We start from the raw sequence: 25,543 nt of genomic DNA, 5'->3' as shown, positions 1-25,543 counted from the left end.
ACTGCTTAGTGTTTCATTGATCTGCACCCTGAAGAGAAGTTTAAACTAAGTCAGTCTTTGTACTTAGAATGCAGTGAATCACTGCTTAGTGTTTCATTGATCTGCACCCTGAAGAGAAGTTTAAATTAAGTCAGTCTTTGTACTTAGAATACAGTGAATCACTGCTTAGTGTTTCATTGATCTGCACCCTGAAGAGAAGTTTAAACTAAGTCAGTCTTTGTACTTAGAATACAGTGAATCACTGCTTATTGTGTCATTGATCTGCACCCTGACGAGAAGTTTAAACTAAGTCAGTCTTTGTACTTAGAATACAATGAATCAATGCTTATTGTTTCATTGATCTGCACTCTGAAGATAAGTTTAAACTAAGTCAGTCTTAGTCTCTGAATTATTTTCTTAATAAATATGTATTGAGTAATATAGTTGTCAAATGTTATTTGGCATTAGTAGATAAAAAGGTTTACAGTGATAAGAGTGATAACACGTGTTATAGAGGCTATTTGCACTGGTATATATACAGTAGGTGTGCCTTGAGATTTTGTCTTGCCCTTTGTTGTGCCGCTGGCACTAAAAGTTTGAAAACCTCTGCTCTCTAACGCCCAGCTGTGGTTGTGTAAAACATTACACACATAAAGTTGAAGCAGGGTGGGACTGAAAAACAGAATGCATGCTCAGTAAAACAGCAGCATCAATTATCAAAAACTTTACGTTCAGACCTTTGAATTCCTGTGAGTGATTTTGCAGGCTGTTTCACAGGCTGAACTCGTCACATTTCAAAGAAATCTGCCGTTTTGGGCAAATCTACTGTTTTACCAGAGTCAGAAACAAATAAGTGCATCCAGATAGACATGGCAAACAGCAATATCAGGCTATCTAATCCAAAATGCACGTAATCTGTCTTTTTGGAAGGAAAAGAGGTCGGCAGCCATGTTTGGAAAGTATATGCCGGCTACCTCTTTTCCTTCCAAAAAAACAGATTATGTGCATTTTGGATTAATATTCCATCGTGTGGTGAGTACCCGAAGCACAACATGTATTTTGGCACCGTGAGATGTGTGTTTTTTGCAGATTTTTAACAGCTGTACCATTACTACTACTACTTACTAACTTCACGACTGTAGCTCACTGTAAACTGAGCGGACAGTGCCGGTAAGGCATGGTGTATGTTGGTTATGTGGGGGACAGTGCCGGTAAGGTATGGTGTATCTTGGTTATGTGGGGGGGATGTGGCAAATGAGCTAAACTCCAGAAAAAGTGGAGTATCGCTTTAACAAGGACGCCAAAATGAAACTGTCTCCGTGGCACTTCTGCTCCTGGTGTGTTTCCCACCGTTAGACTGCGTCTTCTGGGGTAAATGACAAAAAGGCAAAAACATCTTCTACTGTATCATGGTGCATATGATATTTGAGCTTTTTTGCATCATTCTGCTTGGTGTCTATGGGTTGGACATGAAAAGATGCTGGGCTTTATGAGAGTTGAAGCAGTGTTGAAATGTATTACTTAGTGGGACCTGCAAGTTTTTGCATTATGTCAGTTATAGCCTGCCTCTGTCTGTCTTCACCCTCAGAGTGTAAGACCACTCCTTACTCAGGAACTTTGCCGTGTTTAAACCCCTATTTCACCTCCAGGCACACAACCCCACCACTCGCATTTCAAGTGTCAAAGCAGGCATTTCAAATAGCAGTTGAGGCTTGTAGCTGATATTTTGTATCCAGAGTGGATTTACAGTGCAGTCAACAGGATACATGGTTATTGGTGAGAACACACTTTGGCTATTAGCCTTTTTCACTTCCCACCCAATTCACCCATTTTGTGTCTAAAGGGCAGGAAGTAACACAGGTGCAAGAAAGACATTAATGAGCGTTTCCAACTTCCAATCCATTTAGGTGATCCAGTGCCGGGTCCCTCGTTAGTCTTGCTTGCACCTGTGTTACTTCCTGCCTTTTAGACACAAAATGGTTGAATTGGGTGGGAAGTGAAAGAAATAAATTGTGGGGATTAAATCTGTGTGACCTTTGGGTTACGAGTCTCAGCGTGTGGTCGTCATAGTTATGACCGCTGTCTGTGGCCCTTCACCTCCACATCATCACTTACTGTACTTACTTATGGACAGCGGCAAGTGGCCTCAACTTGTGTCTTTAGCCAGATTGCATTTACACCTGAATCCAAGTTAGCATTAAAGGAGAATTCAGTTTTTTTTTTTTTACAATCTGGACCTTATTTTCGTATTTTTTTTTATGATTTTTAACTCGCCCTGAAAATACATTTTCCATATCCATCCACCACAAGGCAATTAATGAGCCCAGCCGTGGCCTGGAACAGAGGAAGGCGGGGCATGTGTAACGCGTGCATTTATGTCCTGTATTAAAGTATATTAGTGTTTATACAGTTGTTTCTCATTTTGTTCGGCCACTTTGCTGCGGTACTGCTGGACTGCTCTGGCAGCAGTAAAGAAAGAACAAAGAATAGAACCCAGGCATCCAGCTAGTGTAGCAGTAGATTCCCTGCCTCCCAACATGAGGGTCACAGGTTCGCGCCCCCGTGTTACCTCTGGCTTGGTCGGGCATCCATAGAGGCAGGATTGGCTGTGTCTGTGGGTGGGAAACCGGAATGAGGATTGTCCTGGTCGCTGCACTAGCGCTTCCTCCTCCGCCTGTTGGGGGCAGAAGGGAACTGGTGGGAATAGCATGATCCTCCCACGCGTGCTATGTCCTGCCGGTGAGCTCCCCGCTGTCAGGTGAAAAGAAGCGGCTGGTGACTGCACATGTATCGGAGAAAGCATGGTGCTGTCTATATATATATATATCTATATCTATCTATATATATCTATATCTATATCTATATCTATATCTATATCTATATCTATATCTATCTACAGTATATCTATATCTATATATATATACATACATACAGACACACACACACACACACACACACACATATATATAGAGGTAATTTCATGTATATTTTAACCAGGCCCCACAGAGACTGTGCTAAACACACCGGTAATTTAATATGCCAGGCCCCACAGACTGTGTTATGCCTGTAGGGTATAAACACACACACCGGTATGCCTGTAGGGTAAGCAGCATGGGCCTGCCTCTCCCACAACAGAGGCGCTTACATGGGGAGAGGGGGCGGAGTCTCCAACCTGCTGGTTATATAACTTTATATACACCTTGTTAGGCAGTGTAATTCAGGTCACTGAATGATGTGCTGGAGGACTGAATGTCAACATGCCTGACAGACAGCTTAATAGATGTATGGGCTAGCTGGAGCAGGTATTCTGGGTAGGGCAGGCTGCCGCAGGGCAGGTGAAGGGGGGTGAGGCGGAGGTGAGAGTGGATGGAGGTTTGCTGGGCCACAGGGCACAGACAATCATTGTACAGGAGAGCCAACCAACACATGCTGCATGGCACAAACCTCACAGCTGTTCAGTGCATGCTGCCCAACACATGCTGCATGGCACAAACCTCACAGCTGTTCACTGCATGCTGCCCAACACATGCTGCATGGCATAGACCTCACAGCTGTTCAGTGCATGCTGCCCAACACATGCTGCATGGCACAAACCTCACAGCTGTTCACTGCATGCTGCCCAACACATGCTGCATGGCATAGACCTCACAGCTGTTCAGTGCATGCTGCCCAACACATGCTGCATGGCACAAACCTCACAGCTGTTCAGTGCATGCTGCCCAACACATGCTGCATGGCATAGACCTCACAGCTGTTCAGTGCATGCTGCCCAACACATGCTGCATGGCATAGACCTCACAGCTGTTCAGTGCATGCTGCCCAACACATGCTGCATGGCATAGACCTCACAGCTGTTCAGTGCATGCTGCCCAACACATGCTGCATGGCATAGACCTCACAGCTGTTCAGTGCATGCTGCCCAACACATGCTGCATGGTACAGAAATCACAGCTGTTCAGTGCATGCTGCTCAACACATGCTGCATGGCATAAACCTCACAGCTGTTCAGTGCATGCTGGCCAACACATGCTGCATGGCATATACCTCACAGCTGTTCAGTGCATGCTGCCCAATGCATGCTGCATGGCATAGACCTCACAGCTGATCAGTGCATGCTGCCCAACGCATGCTGCATGGCATAGACCTCACAGCTGTTCAGTGCATGCTGCCCAACACATGCTGCAGGGCACAAACCTCACAGCTGTTCAGTGCATGCTGCTCAACACATGCTGCATGGCACAAACCTCACAGCTGTTCAGTGCATGCTGCCCAACACATGCTGCATGGCATAGACCTCACAGCTGTTCAGTGCATGCTGCCCAACACATGCTGCATGGCATAGACCTCACAGCTGTTCAGTGCATGCTGCCCAACACATGCTGCATCGCACAAACCTCACAGCTGTTCAGTGCATGCTGCCGAACACATGCTGCATGGCATAGACCTCACAGCTGTTCAGTGCATGCTGCCCAACACATGCTGCATGGCATAGACCTCACAGCTGTTCAGTGCATGCTGCCCAACACATGCTGCATGGCATAGACCTCACAGCTGTTCAGTGCATGCTGCCCAACACATGCTGCATGGCACAAACCTCACAGCTGTTCAGTGCATGCTGCCCAACACATGCTGCATGGCATAGACCTCACAGCTGTTCAGTGCATGCTGCCCAACACATGCTGCATGGTACAAACCTCACAGCTGTTCAGTGCATGCTGCTCAACACATGCTGCATGGCATATACCTCACAGCTGTTCAGTGCATGCTGCTCAACACATGCTGCATGGCATATACCTCACAGCTGTTCAGTGCATGCTGCCCAACACATGCTGCATGGCATATACCTCACAGCTGTTCAGTGCATGCTGCCCAACGCATGCTGCATGGCATAGACCTCACAGCTGTTCAGTGCATGCTGCCCAACGCATGCTGCATGGCATAGACCTCACAGCTGTTCAGTGCATGCTGCCCAACACATGCTGCATGGCATAGACCTCACAGCTGTTCAGTGCATGCTGCCCAACGCATGCTGCATGGCACAAACGTCACAGTGGTAGTGCATGCTGGCTGCAGCTTTTAGGTGGGTGGCAAACAGATTGCTGTAAAGCACATTGTCCATGATTGTCCTCTAGGCTATGTATGTTGGTTTCCTTCACATGCCCAATGTCTGCATATCTGAACATAAAAGCTACATTGAGGAGTGCCAATCCACATACTTAGTTAGTAGAGTAAGAAGATTAACCTTGACGATCATTTAAATTAAGTAGGACTTTTGTTTGTGTTAGCAAAAAGTATAATGTAATGTAAGATATAAGCTAGCAGTCGACTTGAATCAGTGCCCGCGCACTGATAAGACTCCCAGCATAATGAGTGTTTTTGCGTTAATAAGAATGAGAGCAGCAGTGATAAGAGAGTACAGACGCAGAGTACAGAACTTAACTTCTGAACTAACTTGACACAACATAACTTGAACCAATTCAGCCTCTTAATAAACAGTATAGATAGCATTAGTATTAATTTATCTAAAAGCAATGTCCCTTAATTGTGCTGTAACACAGTGTAGTTCCCAGGGCAGCAGCCAAGCAGCTGAAAGGCATTCGGCTGCCAGTGCAGGAGATCTTCAGAGATCAAATATATATTGAGGCTTTTGGTCCGTGCAGAGATGAGATCCAAATAGTCCCATTTAATTGTGAGAAATGAAGCTGCAGGAGTGTTGGTGGTGATGAAGCTGCAGGAGTGTTGGTGGTGATTTCTGAAGAACAGATCTCAAAACAGAAGACAACGCTCTGTCAATGGGAGGGTGAGGCACTGGTAACAGCTGGTGCTCTGCAGCAGTGGATTCAAGTGATCATAGTCTGCCCTGCAGGAGGTCAAGTGTGTGTGTGTGTGTGTGTGTGTGTGTGTGTGTGTGTGTGTGTGTGTGTGTGTGTGTGTGTGTGTGTGTGTGTGTGTGTGTGTGTGTGTGTGTGTGTGTGTGTGTGTGTGTGTGTGTGTGTGTGTGTGTTAAGGTGTGCGTTTGTGCTCATAACAATTGGCTAAAAGGGGGTGGTTGGGGGTGGGGCAAATTTCAAAATGCAGAGTAGGTTGTGCTGCCCTGCTGTTATTTCTCTAGGCTCTTTTCTTTGTAGGCCTATCTATTTCATGTAAAGCACTTTGAATTGCCTCTGTGTAGGAAATGTGCTATACAAATAAACTCGCCCTGCCTAAAAATAGTGGCCTCTGATTCGTCTGTGGGCTCTGAAGTGAAAATACTGGCATCTGATTGGTCTGTGGGCTCTGAAGTGAAAATACTGGCCTCTGATTAGTCTGTGGTCCCTGAAGTGAAAATACTGGCCTCTGATTGGTCTGTGGGCTCTGGAGTGAAAATACTGGCTTCTGATTGGTTTGTGGAGCTCTGAAGTGAAAATACTGGCCTCTGATTCTGGGCCCTGAAGTGGCCAGTTTTGATGTCACGATAGGCTGAGCCGAAACTCCTTTTCTCTTCAAGCCTTGCAGACACTTCTCCAACAGTATAAGTGCATTTGAAATACCTTTGGCATCCAGTGACAGAGGTTTACAAGCCTCTTAGCAGGACACGCTTGGCATCACCTTGAATCAGGTTAAAACAATTCATCTTAATGATTTGAGGTTATAAATCGCAGGAGTCTGTGTGAACTTGTTTGTTATTCCTCCGGCTTGAGGAGAGCGCCATCCGATTATGAGAACGCCTCCAGCAAAATACCACAGATGCAAGGGCGTAGCTTTGATTTGGAAAGTGGTGGGGACATTTGGCAGGTGGTTCGCAGATGCCCTAGGGGTCCGGGGGCATGCCTCAGGTTATAAACCGCAGGCGTCAGTGTGAACTTGTTTGTTATGCCTCCGGCTTGAGGACAGCGCCATCCGATTATGAGAACGCCTCCAGCAAAATACCACAGAGGCAAGGGCGTAGGTAGGGCGTACACCCCCTATAGGGGTCCGGGGGCATGCCTCAGTCGCTCTCCCCCCCCTGGGAAGAAAATTGTCTATATTTTAAAGTAAAATGCATCAATCTGGTGCACTTTGAGTGCAAAATGAAGAGGCTAGATCTATGAAGAACTACACACATCACATTAATATCCTCTTTACTATGCTGTGGCTTTACAATGATAAAAAATATTATTGTCTCATTATATATTCTGCATACATAATTAATTAAGAACATTCACATATCGACAAACCAAGAACTCGACATCTCTCTCTCTCTCTCTCTCTCTCTCTCTCTCTTTCTCTCTCTCTCTCCCTCTCTCTGTCTCTCTCTCTGTCTCTCTCTCTCTCTCTCCCTCTCTCTCTCTCTCATTTTATTTAATGACCAAACACAGCAGCACAGCAGGGCAATCAATGTACTGAACGTACAACCTTATTATACTGCACTGCAGCTTATATATTCAGAATATCAGAGCCACACATGCTAAGGTGACCAGATTTCTGTAATGAAAATCGTGGACAATTCCCCAGTTCTGCAGTCAATGTATCAATAAAATATCCAATATAATTGTCTATGAAATAAAAAAGGGGGACAATTCCGGTTTCATGTATTTTGACCACTGTAATAAAGTATGCTTCAGGCTGACTAATATTGCTCCAAAATCCCACCAAGACCTTGAGGAACCCCATAGAAACATGCATGCTGTGATGGGATATCAAAAACTTTAGACAGTTGGAGATTGCACTAAATATCTGTAGCATGACATGGTTGGGAGCTCAGGCCTCAGGTCTTCTAGATTCATATGATATAAGTAGCCTATCTTCATTATAGCTTTAAAAATGAGCATGCTAGAACCTCTGAAAGGCAGTAATGTTGGCTGGGGACGAGGAGTAGAAAATCGGGGACAGCTCCAGCCGAGGACAGGTCACCAAAATCGGGGACTGTCCCCGGAAATCGGGGACGTCTGGTCACCTTAACACATGTGCCTATCCCATTCCCGACAGCAGAACAGCCGAGCGTAACAGTCCGGCACAGCTGCTAAATCAGAGGTGCCCAAATTATTTCGTATGAAGGGCCAAAGATTAATCTGGATGGAGGGCCGTGGGCCAAAAATAAATGTTGTTACGTGAAATTACATTAGATTAAAATTTATTATAATTTATAGACTATTATAGACTATCAAAATCTAAAATAAATAATACAAATAATAAAAACGTTATTAGAACTTTTATTAAAAACTTGTATTCAACTTAGATTCAGACTTAATTGGAAAACAAAGTTTATTTATTATTATTATTATTCCACATTTTCAAAGTGGAAAAACACCTTTCTGACAGAAAGTGCATGTAGCCCTAACCCTACCCATATAACCCATTTTTATTCAGATATCTTGAGGTGATTGGTCAAGCGACCCCTTTGAAAATGCCCATGCCAAGTTTTTCCCTTGCCAAAATTGAGCCTAAATTAAAAATAGTTTTGTATGAAACCGCTCAATCGACTACATTTCTCGTGTCGTGTCGCACAATACGTCACACTAACAATAACATAGCCTGGCGGGAGGGACGTCACTTACGCGACTGGTTGTGCATAGTCTTTCTCATTTATAACTTATTATAGTGCCACAGTTTTATCACAAACGGCGACTTTCTTGACTTGGAAACTTATCTTTTAAATTGACAAACATTTATGTGCACCCCGTGGCACAATCCAAACGGGATCAAAAAAGTAACGTCTTTCTCTGTTAACCACCATTTATATTTTATTTTTTCAGATGCTGGTGTGCTTATTAGGGTCTGACCCAAAGACGAGGGACTTTGACTATATTTTCCTCACCAGATGGCACAATGTAACTGCAGTGTAGAGGCGGGCACTGCCAGTCTGCTCCGGTTTTGCTTCTTTATGGTAAGTAGACCAATGTCTCAAAATGTAATATTGTTATTAGAGTCAAGAGTGTAATCAAGAGTGTAATATTGATTTATTGATGTTTCAATTCTGCAGAAAGCACCTTCATAATCTCACTTGAGCTAATGGGCCTATAGACGACAAGTCGGAGGGATTAAAATTCTCCACACACCTAATCAGTGTTTACAGAATGCTATTTGGCAGTAGAACTTTGTTACTTCACACTAGATCAGATTCTTTTAGTGATCTTAACGAGCGTGACCGAACCACTCCTCCCTCTTTGAGATATAGCTGCTTATTGTTAGCGCTGTTTACTCAAGATAAGGCAGAGGCAGAGCTTTAAATCTTTAGTCAACTTTAGTCAAACAAGTGGTTTACTCTTTAAACTGGTTTTGCGCCTGTGTCACAGTGAAACAAACCAGGAAACGTTGTCAAGAGTTGCGCAACGCTGCAGTAAAAAAGAGGGAAGAAAGTTGGTGGTATAGCAGCCTAGGGGGGTCGAGGGGGGTCGCGCGTAAACTGTTTGATGGGGATCTTCATGCTGGGAGTGTGAACTTTAACGAGCTCAACTGAAATCACAGCCTTTATTGAGGTAAATGTCAGCCAGGACCGGGCTTGTCCCTCAGCACTTCCTGTGGATTCTCCATTGCTCTTTTTTTTTTTAGGTGAAATGAGAATTGGGCGTGCAGTGACCAATCCCTCTATTGAAAATTAGCCTACGGGAGATGGATTAGATATGACATGTTTCTGCCACACCCACACCCTGTTACCTTTGTTCGTTAACTCAGAAATGCTTTTTATGAGTTGGTGCAAGGACAGGTGTCTCCTCCCACGCTTGGCACAATCTCTCCCTCTCTCTCCCTCCCTCCCTCCCCCCTCCAATGTCATGGAGTTGTATAAAAAACAGCTCTGGCCTCAGCTCTTCACTCTCTCCTCTCCAGCCACAGCAGGAAAGCAGCCTCCTGCAGCAGCAGCAGCAGCATCATCATCATCATCATCATCCTCAGCACCATCACCACACTGACAACATGAGTTTCAGAAGCTCCATGAGCGGCGGCGCCCGCGTGTCCGTGTCAGGCGGGGGCGGCGGCGGCCGCATGTCGTCCAGCAGCGTGTACGGTGGAGCCGGAGGCGGAGGCACCCGGGTGTCCAGCGCCAGAGCCTACAGGTCAGGGATGGGGATCGGGGGAATTTTGTATTGATATTTAATATAGCGATCCGCGTCTTTATCGATACTACTATCGATAATTTCCTATTATTTGGAGGAAAGACGAGACGACAATACATTCTTAACAGAATGGGTATTGCTTTTATTGTTTAACTGTGAGTGAATGATTTGATGTTTGAATGAGTGATGTTTGATTTCTGAACAGAGTTAAATGTCCCTTGCCTGGTGAGGGAATTCAATTCTTTGTTTAGTTTATGGCAGTTGGCAGCAGGGTGGGAATTTTGTCCTTTTAGGGCTGAGGCCATTTGGGCCTTCAGCGTCACATATTTTTTTAGGGCACAAGGCCACATGCCAGCGCACAAAGGTCATTGCTCTAGTGACATCGTGAAGAGCGACTTTTCTGAAATGTGTGTTAAAATGAGCTAATGACACATCCTTAGCATACGGCAGCTACATTAAATTGAGACCACTGATGCTTTTAAAGCACCTGACAGTAGCAGGCTGCTAGCAGGGCACTGCCAAGGTGGCCTTATAGGGATCTCAGGGCATCACGGCCAGAAGGAGGAGCAACGGAGGCCATGGCCTCATGGCCTCCGTGGAATTGCCACCCTGGTTGGCAGGCAATTCAAACACTTTAATCGATGTATGTTTGTGCACCAGCATGACTCTCGAGACATAACAGGTCTCTCAAGACACAACAGGACCCGCTAGTCCAGATAGCAATATCGATAAGCTCAGATATGATTGATTTTTGTGTTTTCAGAAATGATCGATCAATACCTATTGATACCGGCTCTTCATTCCCATCCCTACGACAGGTCCTTCTCCTCCGGCGGTGGCGGTGGTGGTGGTGGTGGCGGCGCGGGGGCCGGCTATGGCTTGGGTGCAGGAGGCGGCTACGGTTTTGGCGGGGGCGCCAGCGGCGGGTGCATCGACATCTCTACCAACGAGAAGGCCACCATGCAGAACCTGAACGACCGTCTGTCCACCTATCTGGACAAGGTCCGCATCCTGGAGAGGGCCAACGCGGAGCTGGAGCTGAAGATCAGACAGTTCCTGGAGAGCAAGGTCGGCCCGGCTGCAAGAGACTACAGCGCCTTCACCGTCAGCATCAGCGAGCTCCAGGGCAAGGTAGGTCACCACCGACATGGAGATGACGTTTAGTCCCGTGACTCAGCACATTTCAAGTTAACATCATGATAGAAGGATGGTGTGCACAGACTATGTGACATGCCACGTTCTTCCTATCAGTCTAAATGTATGAAGAAAAAGTCTCTAAAATGTCGACTTTAGAGGCAGTAATCAAAAAAGCCCTGATCTTTGATTGGCCACCATGCATTTCTGAGTTTAACCAATGAGCTCTGAGAGTGCTTCATCAGCCCAGGGGGGTTAAGTTAACATGACTGTAAAGCCTGAAAATCTGTCAAATGATAGTGACAGTATGGTCAGAGACTGTGATGCCACTGCAATGAGACTTGCCTGCATTCCCAAATCACAAGAAATAATAATTTATGGCCGACTGTAACCTGAAGCTAATGTTTTACATGACTGCACTGACAGCTGGAATTCCTCTGATACTGAACCAAGCTTTTTTTTAGGGGGGTTGCTCAAGAGTGTTTTTTACATGGACTGAGAAGCACTGCAGGTGGCGATCAAGGTGTACAGAGTCAGTTACACCTGCATATATATATATATGTTTATATATATATATATATATATATATGTGTGTGTTTATATATATATATATGTTTATATATATACATATATATTTATATATAGATATAGATATAGATATAGATATGCCATATATATATGGCAAAGCAAGATCACAACTGCGTTAGTTAATCAAGTTCTTCATGTGATTTTCCACTATGAGTCACGACCCACACTGCCTTTTGTCCCTGCTGGCTATTGTTGACTGTCAACAGAGCAGTGAGAGAGTAAGAGGGTTTGGCCTCGAGCAGAACATCAACACCAGTCAACAGCAGCAGCATCTGTGTTGAATACAGAACATCACAGCCTACAGCGAGCAAGTCCAAATCTATCTAATGGAGACTAGTGGACCCGTGGGCGTTAGATCCCCACTGGGAGTTGGACCGCCCCTGATGTCACCAGGGATGTCACTCGAGCACTCAATGATGATATCATCAGTGAGTGATGTCATCAGTGAGTGAAGTTATCAGTGATGATGTCACCAGATGATCATTGCTCGTGTGACATCATCATTAGGTAATTAGGGCAATCATTTATCATTAGGGTAATCTGCTCTAATTAAATAATTAAAATAATCCGGCTCCGTAAGGTCACCCGCAAGGGTGCTCTTTACACTTCCTGACAGATTGAGCCCGAGCACATGTAAATTGGCATAGCTGTGGAACACCTATATAGCCTTGGAACCTGACAAATCTGCATGTTCATGTTTGATTTGCTCTGGCCAATGCATCTGGTCCCCCTTCCCTTCAGGCAGATTTCCACCGGACGTGAAAACGGACGGGCCTACAGTGTACTAACAGTTGATGAAGAGTATAACTTTGCATCAAAAAGGTCATCATCTCCGTCTCCTTCTTTTTTCTTGCAGATCAATGACGCTACCACCTTCAGCAGCGGCATCTACCTGGCCATCGACAACGCCAAGCTGGCCGCCGACGACTTCAGGGTCAAGTGAGTGACATTATTTTGACCGTTGATTCATGTTCGTTAATGAGGCAATGGAGGTTTGGGTGAAAGAGCAGAAATGCCACAAAAATCTGAATTTGACAGTTAACATAGAAAAGAGGATTTGATGTTAAAGTCCTTAAGTGCCATAACCCAGGGCTAACTCACAATGCGACATCAGGCTACCTGACTAGATTAGCCTCCACGAGATTTATAAATAGATTTCTCTCAGTCTTCAGTGAAGTCTGTTCATCTGATTGTCCTCCTCTCTCTGTTCGTGTCCTTTCCTTTTCTCCCCTTGCATTCAAGATTGTCTCCAGGCTTTTTCCTTCAAAACCAAAAATCGCTTTAATCGCAGGTAAAACCTGTTCAACACTAAAAGTCTTCCCTGTGCTCAGGTATGAGACCGAGCTGGCCATGCGTCAGTCGGTGGAGGCAGACATCGCCGGGCTGAGGAGGGTTCTGGACGAGCTGACGCTCAGCAGAGCCGACCTGGAGATGCAGATTGAGGGCCTGAAGGAGGAGCTGGTCTTCCTCAAGAGGAACCATGAGGAGGTCAGTGTAACACAGTAGCCTACCCTAACCCAAACTTAACACTAACCCTAACCTAATGTAACATGACACTAACTCTAACCCTAAGGCAGTGTATTGAGACCATCTGCTAAAACGTTAGACCCATATTAGAGCAAATTGAAAATATTTTGTCCCATACAGGGACCCTCGATAGTTGATGATTTCTTATTGAACTATCTAAACATGAGGAATAATAGGAGTGATAGTTAAATCTATGACTAGCTATGAAAAGCTATTTACAGTCTTTAATTGAGACCATGACCTTGGTAATTGGAAATGAACAATTTCTCACGTGGTTGGGGACCACCTGTAGCCCCCTCAATGACCACTAGGGGACCCCCGTTTGAGAACCAAAGTGCGAAACCGTATAGCTAGCTAAGCTACTGTAACTACTTATTAGACATGGAAAATATCCCTTGTGGTCTCTTCGCAATCCTAACCTTTTCCTTATTAGACAAACAATTTTCCCTTCAGTTTGCTGCAGGTTTAGCAGGCAGCGACGCTTCTGCGGAGGTTAACATGTCCTCTGTCCATGTTGCTGTAGGAGCTGCTGGCCTTGCGGGCACAGATGAGCGGCCAGGTCCATGTGGAGGTGGACGCTGCTCCTCAGGAGGACCTCACCAAAGTCATGGCAGAGATGAGGGAGCACTATGAAGCCGTCTCCGGCAAGAACCGCAGAGATCTGGAAAACTGGTTCCAGTCCAAGGTGAGCTATGTGGTTTACGTGGGTCCTACTCCAACAAATCTCAGTTGTTTAATGTTTTAACCATGATGTTTCCCCCCCCCTCTTCCAGACCGAGTCGCTGAACAAGGAGGTTTCTGTACACACGGAAACTCTCCAGACGTCCCACTCAGAGATCACAGAGGTCAAGCGCACGCTACAAAGCCTTGAGATCGAACTGCAGTCGCAGATGAGCATGGTAATCCACACGTCCACGTCACTGTGCTGCTAGCTTTAGAAGAAACCATACAGGCCTTTCCCAGCAAACATCTTGACGTTGATTCAACAGCCTGCCCCAACATTGGAAACCTGTTTAAACAAAGTAAAAGTTGAACATGAAATGTCCTCCTGCACGTTACCGTCTGTCAAATGCTTGCTGGGTCAGCTCACATTTGATGCACTCGTATTACGAACAGAAACCACAATCCACTTGTTCTTGATAGGGAACTCTGCATTATTTCATAATATTTTGTAACAAGTTCCTAAGCCTGACTACTATTATCTACTTCATGACTTGACTTAATTCAAAGTAGACTCAACCCAGCCCTGCTAACGGTCGGCCCAACTGGTCCCTCGGTTGTTCACTCTCTGTCCTGCAGAAATCGTCCTTGGAGGGGACCTTGGCTGAGACGCAGAACCGCTACTCCATGCAGTTGTCTAGCTACCAGGGGCAGGTGTCCAGCATGGAGGAGCAGCTGCTGAGCCTCAGGGCCGACCTGGAGCGCCAGGGGCACGAGTACAAGATGCTGCTGGACATCAAGACCAGGCTGGAGATGGAGATCGCCGAGTACAGGAGGCTGCTGGACGGAGAGGGCAGCGGCAGGTGAGATGTAGTTTTAGGCTTCTCCGAATCAGAATAACTTTATGTTAAGTACAACACATTTACAGGACCGCACATAGTGCAAGAACTGCAACAGTGAGCAGCAATAAAAGGGTTGATATTGATCGATTTATTCAATATCGGCACTTGGTCATGTTGTTGCCTGACCAAAAATTGACTGAAAATTTATTTATTCATTTCATTGTTCAATAAAGTTTTAATAATGATAGTTTCTCTGAGTAGATGTGGTGGGTCCCTGCCTTAAAGAGCGGCTGACAATAAAACAATTACTCTGGGTTTCAAGTAAGAGTTTTAGTTTCCTGTGATACTGTTTAATATGGCCTTCACAAGGATATTGAGTACCGGTAATTGTAATTATTCAGTATGAAAATGGAAAGATTTAAATTTAATATTGGTATAAAATATCTGTTATCAGTAGTGTCAGTACAAAAACGTTCATATCGGCCTTCAAAAACCGGTCAAAGCCTTAGTGTTACATTGCTGTCTTGCATCTTTGATTTACTGCTGACTTCCATCTTGCTGATGTGATTGTATTTAGAAGTAAAAGCTCTGCCTAGAACACTAAACGCTGACTGTGCTGTGTGTCTCCCTCAGCTTGTCCAGCTCCTCCTCCCACACCACCAGCACAACACGCAAGGTGGTGACCATCGTGGAAGAAGTGGTGGATGGCAAGGTGGTCAGCTCCAAATCAGACGTCATCAGCCAGACCTTGTAAGAACCTGCAGGTTTCCTCTCGACGCTGTCCAGCTGATGATGCCCAACTCGAGACACCAACAACTCATCAAGCAAGAGGGCAAATAAAAGTGTTCTGAGGTGCTGAAACATCTAACACGGTCTGCTGTGTCTTCTGTCCAAACTGTCATTCAGAGTCAGAGAAAATCAGTGTGTAGCAATGTGGCCACATTCAGTTTCAGAGAGCCAGATTCAATAAAGGTTCATGCTATTCTCTAAGCTGCCTAATAGCGCCAATCAAAAAATAAAGCCTCTTTGTGTCCATCATGGTCATGCATATGCACATTTTATGTATGCATATTTTTAGTTGAGGTCATGTTTGTCTCGCTTGCCAGACTCTCCCAGCAAAGGGGCTGGGAGAGTCTGGCTGGGGACGCTTTCTATTGTGGACTAGCCACAATAGCCATCCACCGAACGTACCATGCAGGCTGGCTTCATTGCATAATCCACATCAATCATTTTCAGCGTGTAGCAACCAGTGTTGGGCAAGTTACTTTCAAAATGTAATCTACTACATATTACTAGTTACTTTCATTTGAAAGTAATAAGTTACTTTACAATATGACTTTCTGTGTAGAGTAACTCGTTACTTATTACACTACTTTTGCATTACTTTTACCAAAACAACAGCAGCAGCAGAATGACATCGCTGCCCCGGAACCATCCCAAAAAAGAATTTCAACCGCCTTGAAATCAGTGTAAACAATCCAAAATTCTAAATGTTTTCTTTTCCTTTGTTATTGTCATCTATAGTGGTTATTTGCATAAAAACACACAGTTAGATTAGGAAATGATTGTATCTTTTTTAGATATATGCTTTGATTTAATAAAATGTAACTCAATTTGTAACTTGAGTTACTTGACAAAGTAACTGGTATAATATTACTGACATCCTACAAGTAATAAGTTATATTACTGAGTTACTGCTAAAAGTAATATATTACATGTAATATGTTACTTTTGTAATGAGTTACCCCCAACACTGGTAGCAACGAGCTAGCGACTAGCGTTGCTGTTGTTATCGTTTCAAAGGCAGCGGCGCAGGTATCCACACGTACAGCAGCAGAGGCATACAGATTCGACACGGGGGGGCGTGGAAAGGAAATCCAAATATGGTCGCAGCTGCAGTCAAGAGTGGGTCGGAGCCAATGCAGAGCTTGGAGGGAGCGGAATGGTATTTCCATCCGGCACCGACTAGGTGTAACCATTAAAACACAGCAGAGGAGATTTTGAGTGTGCAACTTCTTTTCTTTATGTTACTTTGACTTTACATTAGTCTGCACCTCTTCAAACTTTTTGGCTGTGCTCCACTCTATATACTTTGAACATCCGGCACCGACTGAAATGGTCGGCACCAATGAGAGAGCTAAGTCCACCACGCTGCTTCCACCCAGTCAGACTATAGGTCATGTAAATCAACAGTTCACAGTGGCTGAAAAATTAAGCCAATGCAGAAGGGCCTTAAACCTGCATTCTTTCTAATGGCCAGCAGGGGGCAACTCCACTGGCTGCAAAAAGAAGTCCAATTGTATAGAAGTCTATGGTAAAATGTCCTACTTGCTTTATGACCCCAGTGAACGCATTAAGAAAGTTCTTCATGGTCTCAAATCTCTAGTTTCAAGTTTTCTTCAATTCAGCATGACATTAATTTAGTAAATTAGGGTCCAATTTAGAGTAAAGCAGACTATTGGTGTTTCCTGGAAACAGAGTTCCCAGAGTAAACGTTGAGAGGGAATGGGGAGAACGAGAGGAATGGCATTCCTCCTCAGGTTCCCCTTCAACATGTCTTGCAGTGCAGTGGAGAGCAGAGCAGTGGAGAGGAGGCAGCTTGAAAGAAGCAGAGAATATTAGGGGAACATGTATTTGGAAGCTGAATAAGCAACGTCAATATCAATGTGTCATCAAGTCTGTCATGAATAAACTCAAGGGGAAATAATCAGTAGTGCTCGGCAATCTTTCATAAGACATTTCTATGCAGCTGTAATGGTATAATAGGTAAAATAAAATAAAAAAGTCAAACATTCAGAAATAATATCGTGGCCCGCGCCTCGTCCAGGAACCCCCATCCTGCGTAAGTAAGGTTCCCAGAGTAAAACCATTTCTGGTAACTTGGTTGTTACGACTGGCATAGTCAGTCAGTTACTGTCATAGTTCCAACAAAAACAAACCAATCCCTGACTGCATGCAAACAGTATGAAAATCCTGCTTCCTGAGGGAGAGGCTGTTTGCTATTTGGTTCCACGTAACAAAACCAAGGCGAGGCTCACAGCCTCACACAGAAATTGGACCAGATTTGTAGTGGTAAACTTTTATTATAAGAAACAATGAAAGAAAGAAAGAAAGAAAGAAAGAAAGAAAGAAAGAAAGAAAGAAAGAAAGAAAGAAAGAAAGAAAGAAAGAAAGTAGAGGGCATAATGAGCACACACACAGAGGGGAGACAGAGAGAGTCAGAAAGTCGAGACTGCAAGTAGGAGTCAGTGTGTTAATCTTCCACTTTATGCACAACGGACCAAACGAGACACTCATTTCCTAGTTACTAGACCTTAAGCCAGGTAATCCTGTTAACTCCCTTTGAAGAGTTCCCTTTGATCGAAGTGCAAATCCCAGGTGAAACAATAGCTCATAAAAACACACAGAACATTTGTATTGTAAGAGGAAGAAACTTCATACAGTATGATGATGCAAGAGATTAAAAACATGTTTTCTGAGCATGAATCACTGACAGCCTACTTATAATGATGCAAGATCCACAATATACAATACGTACCAACAACGCCACACTAACATGGCCGTACAGGAAACTAATCTCTCAAGACAGACTCCATCAAAAGGGGTGTAACAGCGCTCGCACGCATGCTGCGCTTTACCCGATCAAAATGAAGTGAACGTGACCGGGTGGGTAGTCAAAACTTACCATTTTTAGCATATAGCAAGTTGCTACTTGCTACTAGCAACGAGCTACAGTAGAGTTGTTATTGTTGTTTCATAGCGACGGACGGATTTGAGAGCGACACACAGGGATCGGAAAAGAATTCCATTAATGGGCGGAGTCGGTCGGTTGGAGCCAATGGCAGAGCTTGCAGGGAGCGGAAAGGGTTTTTCTTCCGCTGCCGACCGCGCCTCTTGAGTTCCTGTTGCACCTCATTGAAACGGGGCTGCTGCCCCCAGAGGATAGAGAATTTTTTTGTTTGTTTGTTTGTTTTGTTTAACCGATGGGTTCCCAGATTGACAGGAAATAAACCCTACGTAGTTGTATTGATATCACACTGTCAAAGATGGTAAATTGAGGGAAAACTGCTGATGTGTCTCAGTAATTGACTAAACTAGTTTGCCACAAATTTAGGGCAACGCATTTGCCAACATTTGTACATCTTTACATTAGTAGATCTACAGCAAACTGTATTCCTCCACATGCCATTCTGTCACTGGAACCTGTGGCCAGAGGAATTACTGCCCATTTCCTTCCAGGATGGCCTTTTTCTGTCCACATGAATAAAGACTGAAGAACACTGATAGAGAATAGAATTTCTCTTCTCCGCTAATGTGATAATTATAACAGCCTATCTAAACCAAATAAATTGAAGCCAGGAGTCTAGGAAGATGTCTCATAAAAGTATATTTATTTACCATAACATTCTCTGCAATATGTATTGTCAGAGGGCTGAATCTCAATGTCCACATTTCTGATCAATGTACAGAGTCAAATATTCAGCCGCGATGTCACAATTTGACATAAGCTTTATACTGTAAAGAAAGAGGAGCAGAGAGGAGGGGAGAGGAATGAGATGATCTCTTGGAAAGGTGTGTGCATCGTGCAGGCTCCTGTCTGGCCTGAGTTATCAGTTGTTATGGAACATAACGCACTGACCAAGGTCTCAGCAAAAGGAGCAGTCCTCTGCTATGGGTGAATCTTTATGTGTCAGAAGTCATGTCATAATGGGTGAGATGTCATGTCATGTTAACTTATAGCATAATTATGCGTATGCAATTATAGCTTATAGCTTATTGATTAGGAAATGCCAATGGAACTTATATTTTTCTCCAACAAACACACACAAAGGACTTCACTGTTTCCTCACACAACGCAGACAGAGATAAGCTGCTGCTGGAGGCTGTCTCTCCGCACACATCCCAGAACAGACGGCAGAAGGGAACAACAGACAAGCACAGGCAGGTAGAAAGGAATCCAGGTAGAGCAAAGGGGGGACAGAGTTGGGGTCTTTAAAAAAAACCTGTCAATCTAAAACAGATCAAATGACTCATTCCAACAGAGGAACATAGATACACCTGAACAAACAGCACCTCTGAGTCACACGAAACACATGTTTTAGATAGAGGCTCCACAGCAAATAGAGGGGCCCAGTCCAAGTTATTGCAGTGTTCCTATAGTGATATCATTGTGCAAGGGGGTATACTTAAGATTCCTCCTCTGATACAGGCATGTCTCTTTGTTTGCAGTCTGATTACGTCTGTCTTTTCCTAAGTCCTCCCTCCAGGCAGTGGGGGCTGTACCGCTGCAACCCTTGACTCCCCTCCCTCACTTTGTTGTGGGTTAAATAGGAGCTGTGCCTGCACCTTCTCCACATTCAGCCTTCCCTTCTCCCCTTCATCCAGAGCAGACAGACAGACCGCAGACGTGTCCATCATGTCCTTCTCACGTTCGTACGTCTCTGGGGGAAACCGTATTGGTAGCATGAGGGCCCGTAGCGTTTACGGCGGTGCCGACGGCACTGGGGTTCGCATCTCCAGCTCCAGTGTCCCCAGATCCTTCTCCGCCCGTTCGGGGTTCTCTGCCGGTGGCACTTGCGGGACCGGGGGCGGGTTCAGCCTTTCCGACGCCATCGACAACACGTCTGACAACAAGAAGGCCACCATGCAGAACCTGAACGACCGTCTGGCCAACTACCTGGAGAAGGTCCGCACCCTGGAGAAGGCCAACGCCGAGCTGGAGCTGAAGATCAGGGAGTTCCTGGAGAACAAGACCAAGCCCGAGGGGCACGACTGCACCGCCTTCAAGGCTGCCATCAGCGACCTTCAGGAGCAGGTGAGGCTGAGAGTCAACACTCATTTAGATCGCTTTGTAAGTCCGTAGTAATACAATTTCAAAGGGCATAGAATAAAGAGAAATCAGAAGTGATGTTATAACTTCATCAGATGACAAGAATACAGTCTGAAAATGAAGATGTCCCATTCATCTGTACACAAAGCCTTTATTGTGATGAAAAAAAGTGTTGTATGAACAAAAGCTTTGTCTGTTGAACATTCTTCATCTTTTGAGAAAGACCTCAGCAAAATGTAGGTCAGAAACATCATTAAAATTCAGTTGATGCAGCCAAAGAGGCAGATTGATGCCAGACAATAATTTGTCCTGTGGGCTGGATACAGCTGGAGCCACTCCCTCTCAGCAGGTACGCTCACCTGTAAACTGATCCGGCTACACCGAGGCGCCATGCACTCCGGGTTTGCATGATATGCAGATACGAAAAGGGGGGGGGGGGGGGGGGGACACTACAACTACAAAGGAGAATTTTGCAAAAGTTCTGTATCTTTCAATTGATTGTGTTGCCCACATTTACATGCTGTGCCTCAAAACCCTTGAAGTCGGTGTGCAATTATTTTCACAACCGTTTTTTATTATTATAAGAGGTTATAAAGGAATGAAAATAATTACACATTGTGACATATAAGCTATAACTCGATAATAAACGTTAATGTTAGTACTGTATGAACAATGAATAGATTTGTCTCGAATAGCCTTGTACAAGTTTTCCCACAATTTGCATAGTGGAAAAGGTTTGAGAAGTCCTGCTCTACACAATGGAAATTAATTCATGAAATCAGAGCAGAAGACTTGTCACTGATACATCTCAAAATTAAGAAAACATGTATACTATTCTTTTGTATAATACAATTGAGTAAAATGTCAACATGATGCCGTGCCAACGTGGTAAACAAATTTGCGAGCCACACCCGATATTGACCCCTGTTTATTGTTGCAGTGTCTGGTGCTAACGTCGCTCCTGGAGCATTCGCTGAAATACTCACTGTGTCAATGTAAATAGTTGTACTCAAGTGCAACAAAGTCCCTATAAGGACAAGCATACTCTGACTGCAATACTGGATCAGAAGTACTTGAAGCTAGAGATGGAGGAGACACACCCTCCCTGACATCTGTGTGAACAGCTGTGTTGTGCATCCTTTCAGATCTTTGATGCCACCCACACAAATGGAGCGCTCTACCTGGCTATTGACAATGCTAAGCTGGCTGCAGATGACTTCCGGGTGAAGTGAGTCAATGAATATCTACGTTAGTTGCATCATCAGCTCCGATTGTAGTTTTTATTGTAAAACATTTGGAGACAGGAACCATTTCAATGGTTGATTTAATTCTAAATGGGCGGAGCCAAATAATCTCAGTTTTTCCTAGCTAAGTAAGACAAGAGAGGAGGAGGCTAATGTGAAGAATAGCATTGTGCTGCTAATACAATCCAGCCTATCCATAGTGAGTTATCTAGGCTATAGCTACATCACCTTCAACAACATCATGAATTAATAAAAAAGGTCACTGCAAAAAGGTCCTTCTTTGCAATTCAAACTAGCTAACTTGAAGAGCATTTTTTTTGGCTCCGCCCGCTGATGTTCACTCCAATAATGTTGCCTCCAACAAATGTGTGGAGAATAAAAAATACAATACGCAGGCAGATATCTTTCCTCCGTTTTTAAGAGCTGCACTGAGGCAAATGCCTCGTACTCTGTTGACATGGCAATAAAGTATTGCATTTTGAATTACTTGATTAAAGCAGCTGATGTGATCCATGTTGATGGTCTGATGTTGCTCAGATATGAGAATGAGCTGGCCATCCGTCAGGGTGTGGAGGGAGACATCGCCGGGCTGAAGAGGGTTCTGGATGAGCTGACCCTTGGCAGATCCGACCTGGAGATGCAGATCGAAGGTATGAAGGAGGAGCTCATCATGCTGAAGAAGAGCCATGAGGAGGTGAGGATGAAATTACAATATAACATCTACAAACGAGGCATAGATGGTGACGTTCATTATCAAGTATCACATAAGATATGTAAGATATACCACAATGTGTGTTCCTCCAGGACCTGCTGGCCATGCGCGACCAGATGGGAGGTCAGGTGAACGTGGAGGTGGATGCTGCTCCTCAGGAGGATCTGTCTGCCGTGATGGCTGGAATCAGAGAACACTACGAAACCGTCGCCGGCAAGAACAAGAGAGACCTGGAGACCTGGTTCCAGGCTAAGGTAAGGATATGAAATGTTTGATTTGGGGTTTACTCTTGAAAATGCTTTTAACAGCATTGATACAACATAACAAAAAAAAAGACAGGAAGGACACATTTTCCCATATTTTACCACGCTAGAGCGGGTTTTAGCCTCTTGCTGAACCTCCCATGCCGCGGTTCTGAGTTCAATCTCAGCTGCGGAGGACGTTACACAACGTGGGTTACATCCTTGATGCTCCCTCCTACAACATCACCTGCATCTTCCGTAGAGGTGATCTCTTACAGAGTGTGTCTGGTTGATGTTCCTCTTACAGTCAGACGACCTGCAGAAGGAGGTTGCTGTGAACACCGAGACGCTACAGACATCGCGCTCCGAGATCACAGAGGTCAAGCGTTCACTGCAGAGCCTGGAGATCGAGCTCCAGGCACAGCTCAGTATGGTGGGTCATTCTTGTCCTCCTCTACATTTCTGGTGAACGACATCTGAAACTGGCCTTCACTTAAAATGATAGACTTCAAATCAGCTGTGTTCAAAAGACTCCTATAGTACTGGAACATTAGCTAAACAAAATCCACAAGATATATCAGTGAAGTGATCAATTATCGAGCTGAGAAGGCCAAAATGTCTGTTTGGAAACACAATCAGCTGTTCTCAGGTTTTGTTGCTGAGCTGAGGACCGGTACTATGGCGCCCCCCAGAGGGTCCATTGTCATAATCAGGTCAAGAGAATCTGGAATCAACCCATCTCCTCCCTGCTCTCCCATTGCAGAAAGCTTCTCTTGAAGGAACCCTCGCAGACACCAAGAACAGGTACACCATGCAGCTGACGGGCTACCAGAAACAGGTGGGCAGCCTGGAGGAGCAGCTGGCCCAGCTGAGGGCCAACATGGAGAGCCAGAGACAGGAGTACCAGAGGCTGCTGGACCTCAAGACCCGGCTGGAGATGGAGATCGCCGAGTACAGGAGGCTGCTGGACGAAGAGCTCTACAGGTGAGTTGGGTTTGACCGGGCTGATATAGCAGTTTTATTAAATTGGTTGTCTGGCTAAATTCCCAAACAGGCCTTCCTTCAATCATGGCCACCAAATCATCCCTCGTTACTTAATTTGCACATTCAGTCCTCAACTCTGCACAATGAGAGCTGATGTGTGGTGAGCGTTCTGGCACAAACTGGATGCCGTGCATCACCCAGGCGGATTGCTACACATCGGTGGCTGGATGAGTTGAGTTCCCTCCCCTGATAATGTGAAGCGCTTTGAGTGTCTTGAAAGGCGCTATATACCTCCAATCAATTATTATTATTATTATTGACTATCTGCTGGTTTTGCAGAGAAAGCAAGGCTAATATGAGTGGTCTGTTGTTTCTGTGTTCCCCACAGTCCCCCTGCCTCCACTGCAACCCGCAAGGTGATGATTGTCACCCAGGAATATAGTGAAGAGGAGGACGAGGATGCCATCGTAACTGACTGAAACACAGGGACGGGGTGAAGACGCCTGAAGAAATCCCAGCGCGCAGAGCATCTTACCATTTACATACGCTGCCAACCGTTCTCAGAAATAAAGAAATACAAATGTCTGATGAACAGAGACATGTGTTCCGTGTGTTTCTGTGTTGGCATTAATTGCTGCTGTCTGCAGGCAACACTCAGCAGGTAACATTCAAATTGAACACACACTTGTTTTCGCTATTCATCAAGTACATGAATAAATGCACAGGAATGTAACGGCAAAGTCTGTTACTAAATCAAGTAGTACTGTGCCAATTATGTGTGTGTGTGTGTGTGTGTGTGTGTGTGTGTGTGTGTGTGTGTGTGTGTGTGTGTGTGTGTGTGTGTGTGTGTGTGTGTGTGCAACCCAATCTCACAAGAAATTGTGACATACTGTATAACGTTGGTCCATAGCCTAAAGACATCATAGTTTCACAAAAACAGCTTTAACAAACGCTACAACTGGAAGTAAGCTAGGGACAATTTAGAATGTCTATTGTCAAGTTAAAACCGTCTATAAGATGGATTGTAAAAACGGGTCTTTGTCATTAAGAAAGAAAAACAAACTAAACAAAATCATGACTTGACAAGTGCTGTCCACATACTGTTATAATAAGGACATGCAAAAAAAACATTACAATTGGGATTTGAACCCATGCCTTCCAAGTCTGCAGCATGGACCAAAAGCCACTCCACCACAGAGACCCTAGAATCATGATCACTGTGTTTTGCATTAGTTCATTCCTTTCTATGTGCAACTCTGCCCTCCTATACATGCTTGCCCCCCCTGTGTAAACACCTCACATCTCTTCCACTGTCTATAATATGGTAAACACACCTTGTGCAGAGCTGTTCCTCCTGCAGTACCGCATTTCAACCACCAGGTGTACAAATGTTTATCCCATGGACGCTTGTGTTTAGAGACTACAAAATAATCTAACCTCATCAAGTATGGTCTGCACACACTAGCCTATTTAAAGGGAAAGGGTTCAAATGTATATTTAGGTTGTGAATTAATTGGAGTACCAACATTTCATCTCGTGCGATAAGATGGACTGTAAAAACAGGTGTTAAAATAAATAAATAAACAAACGAATGTGCGGTGGAACATAAGGAATGCATTTCCTTGCCATAAAGATACCGGTGCCCATTTTCCGTGACCGTTGTGTCAATGTGTTCCACCCATGACAGTTGACTATTTATTATTACACCCAGAAGTTTGACCTTATCCACTTGTTGTATGGGTTACCCGACAAATGCAGATTCAGTGTCGCCATAGATGACAGTTTATG

At 44.7% G+C, this 25,543-nt stretch overlaps 1 protein-coding gene across 1 annotated transcript; it reads left to right on the top strand.

Annotated features, from left to right (window-relative positions):
• The first annotated feature begins 9,741 nt into the window (after window positions 1–9,741).
• On the top strand, window positions 9,742–24,351 carry LOC310787903 (uncharacterized protein). The gene is made up of 15 exons (XM_083649357.1): window positions 9,742–9,992; window positions 10,811–11,123; window positions 12,571–12,653; window positions 13,046–13,202; window positions 13,765–13,926; window positions 14,015–14,140; window positions 14,541–14,764; window positions 15,377–15,493; window positions 20,015–20,558; window positions 21,719–21,801; window positions 22,355–22,511; window positions 22,622–22,783; window positions 23,079–23,204; window positions 23,535–23,755; window positions 24,144–24,351. The coding sequence occupies exons 1-15, from the start codon at window positions 9,853–9,855 to the stop codon at window positions 24,232–24,234; spliced, it is 2,706 nt and encodes a 901-aa protein (XP_083505483.1). The 5' UTR covers window positions 9,742–9,852; the 3' UTR covers window positions 24,235–24,351.
• The last annotated feature ends 1,192 nt before the right edge of the window (window positions 24,352–25,543 follow it).

Source organism: Poromitra crassiceps, assembly GCF_964638095.1.
Source record: "Poromitra crassiceps genome assembly, chromosome: 13".
Classification (NCBI taxonomy): Eukaryota; Metazoa; Chordata; class Actinopteri; order Beryciformes; family Melamphaidae; genus Poromitra; species Poromitra crassiceps.
This window is presented reverse-complemented; position numbering and strand designations above follow the sequence as displayed.

Coding starts and splice junctions, on each gene's coding strand:
- LOC310787903 (XM_083649357.1), top strand. CDS start 9,853: ATGAGTTTCAGAAGCTCCATGAGCGGCGGCGCCCGCGTGTCCGTGTCA. Junction 9,993..10,810: donor TCCAGCGCCAGAGCCTACAG/GTCAGGGATGGG, acceptor TCCCTACGACAG/GTCCTTCTCCTCCGGCGGTG. Junction 14,765..15,376: donor GACGGAGAGGGCAGCGGCAG/GTGAGATGTAGT, acceptor TGTCTCCCTCAG/CTTGTCCAGCTCCTCCTCCC.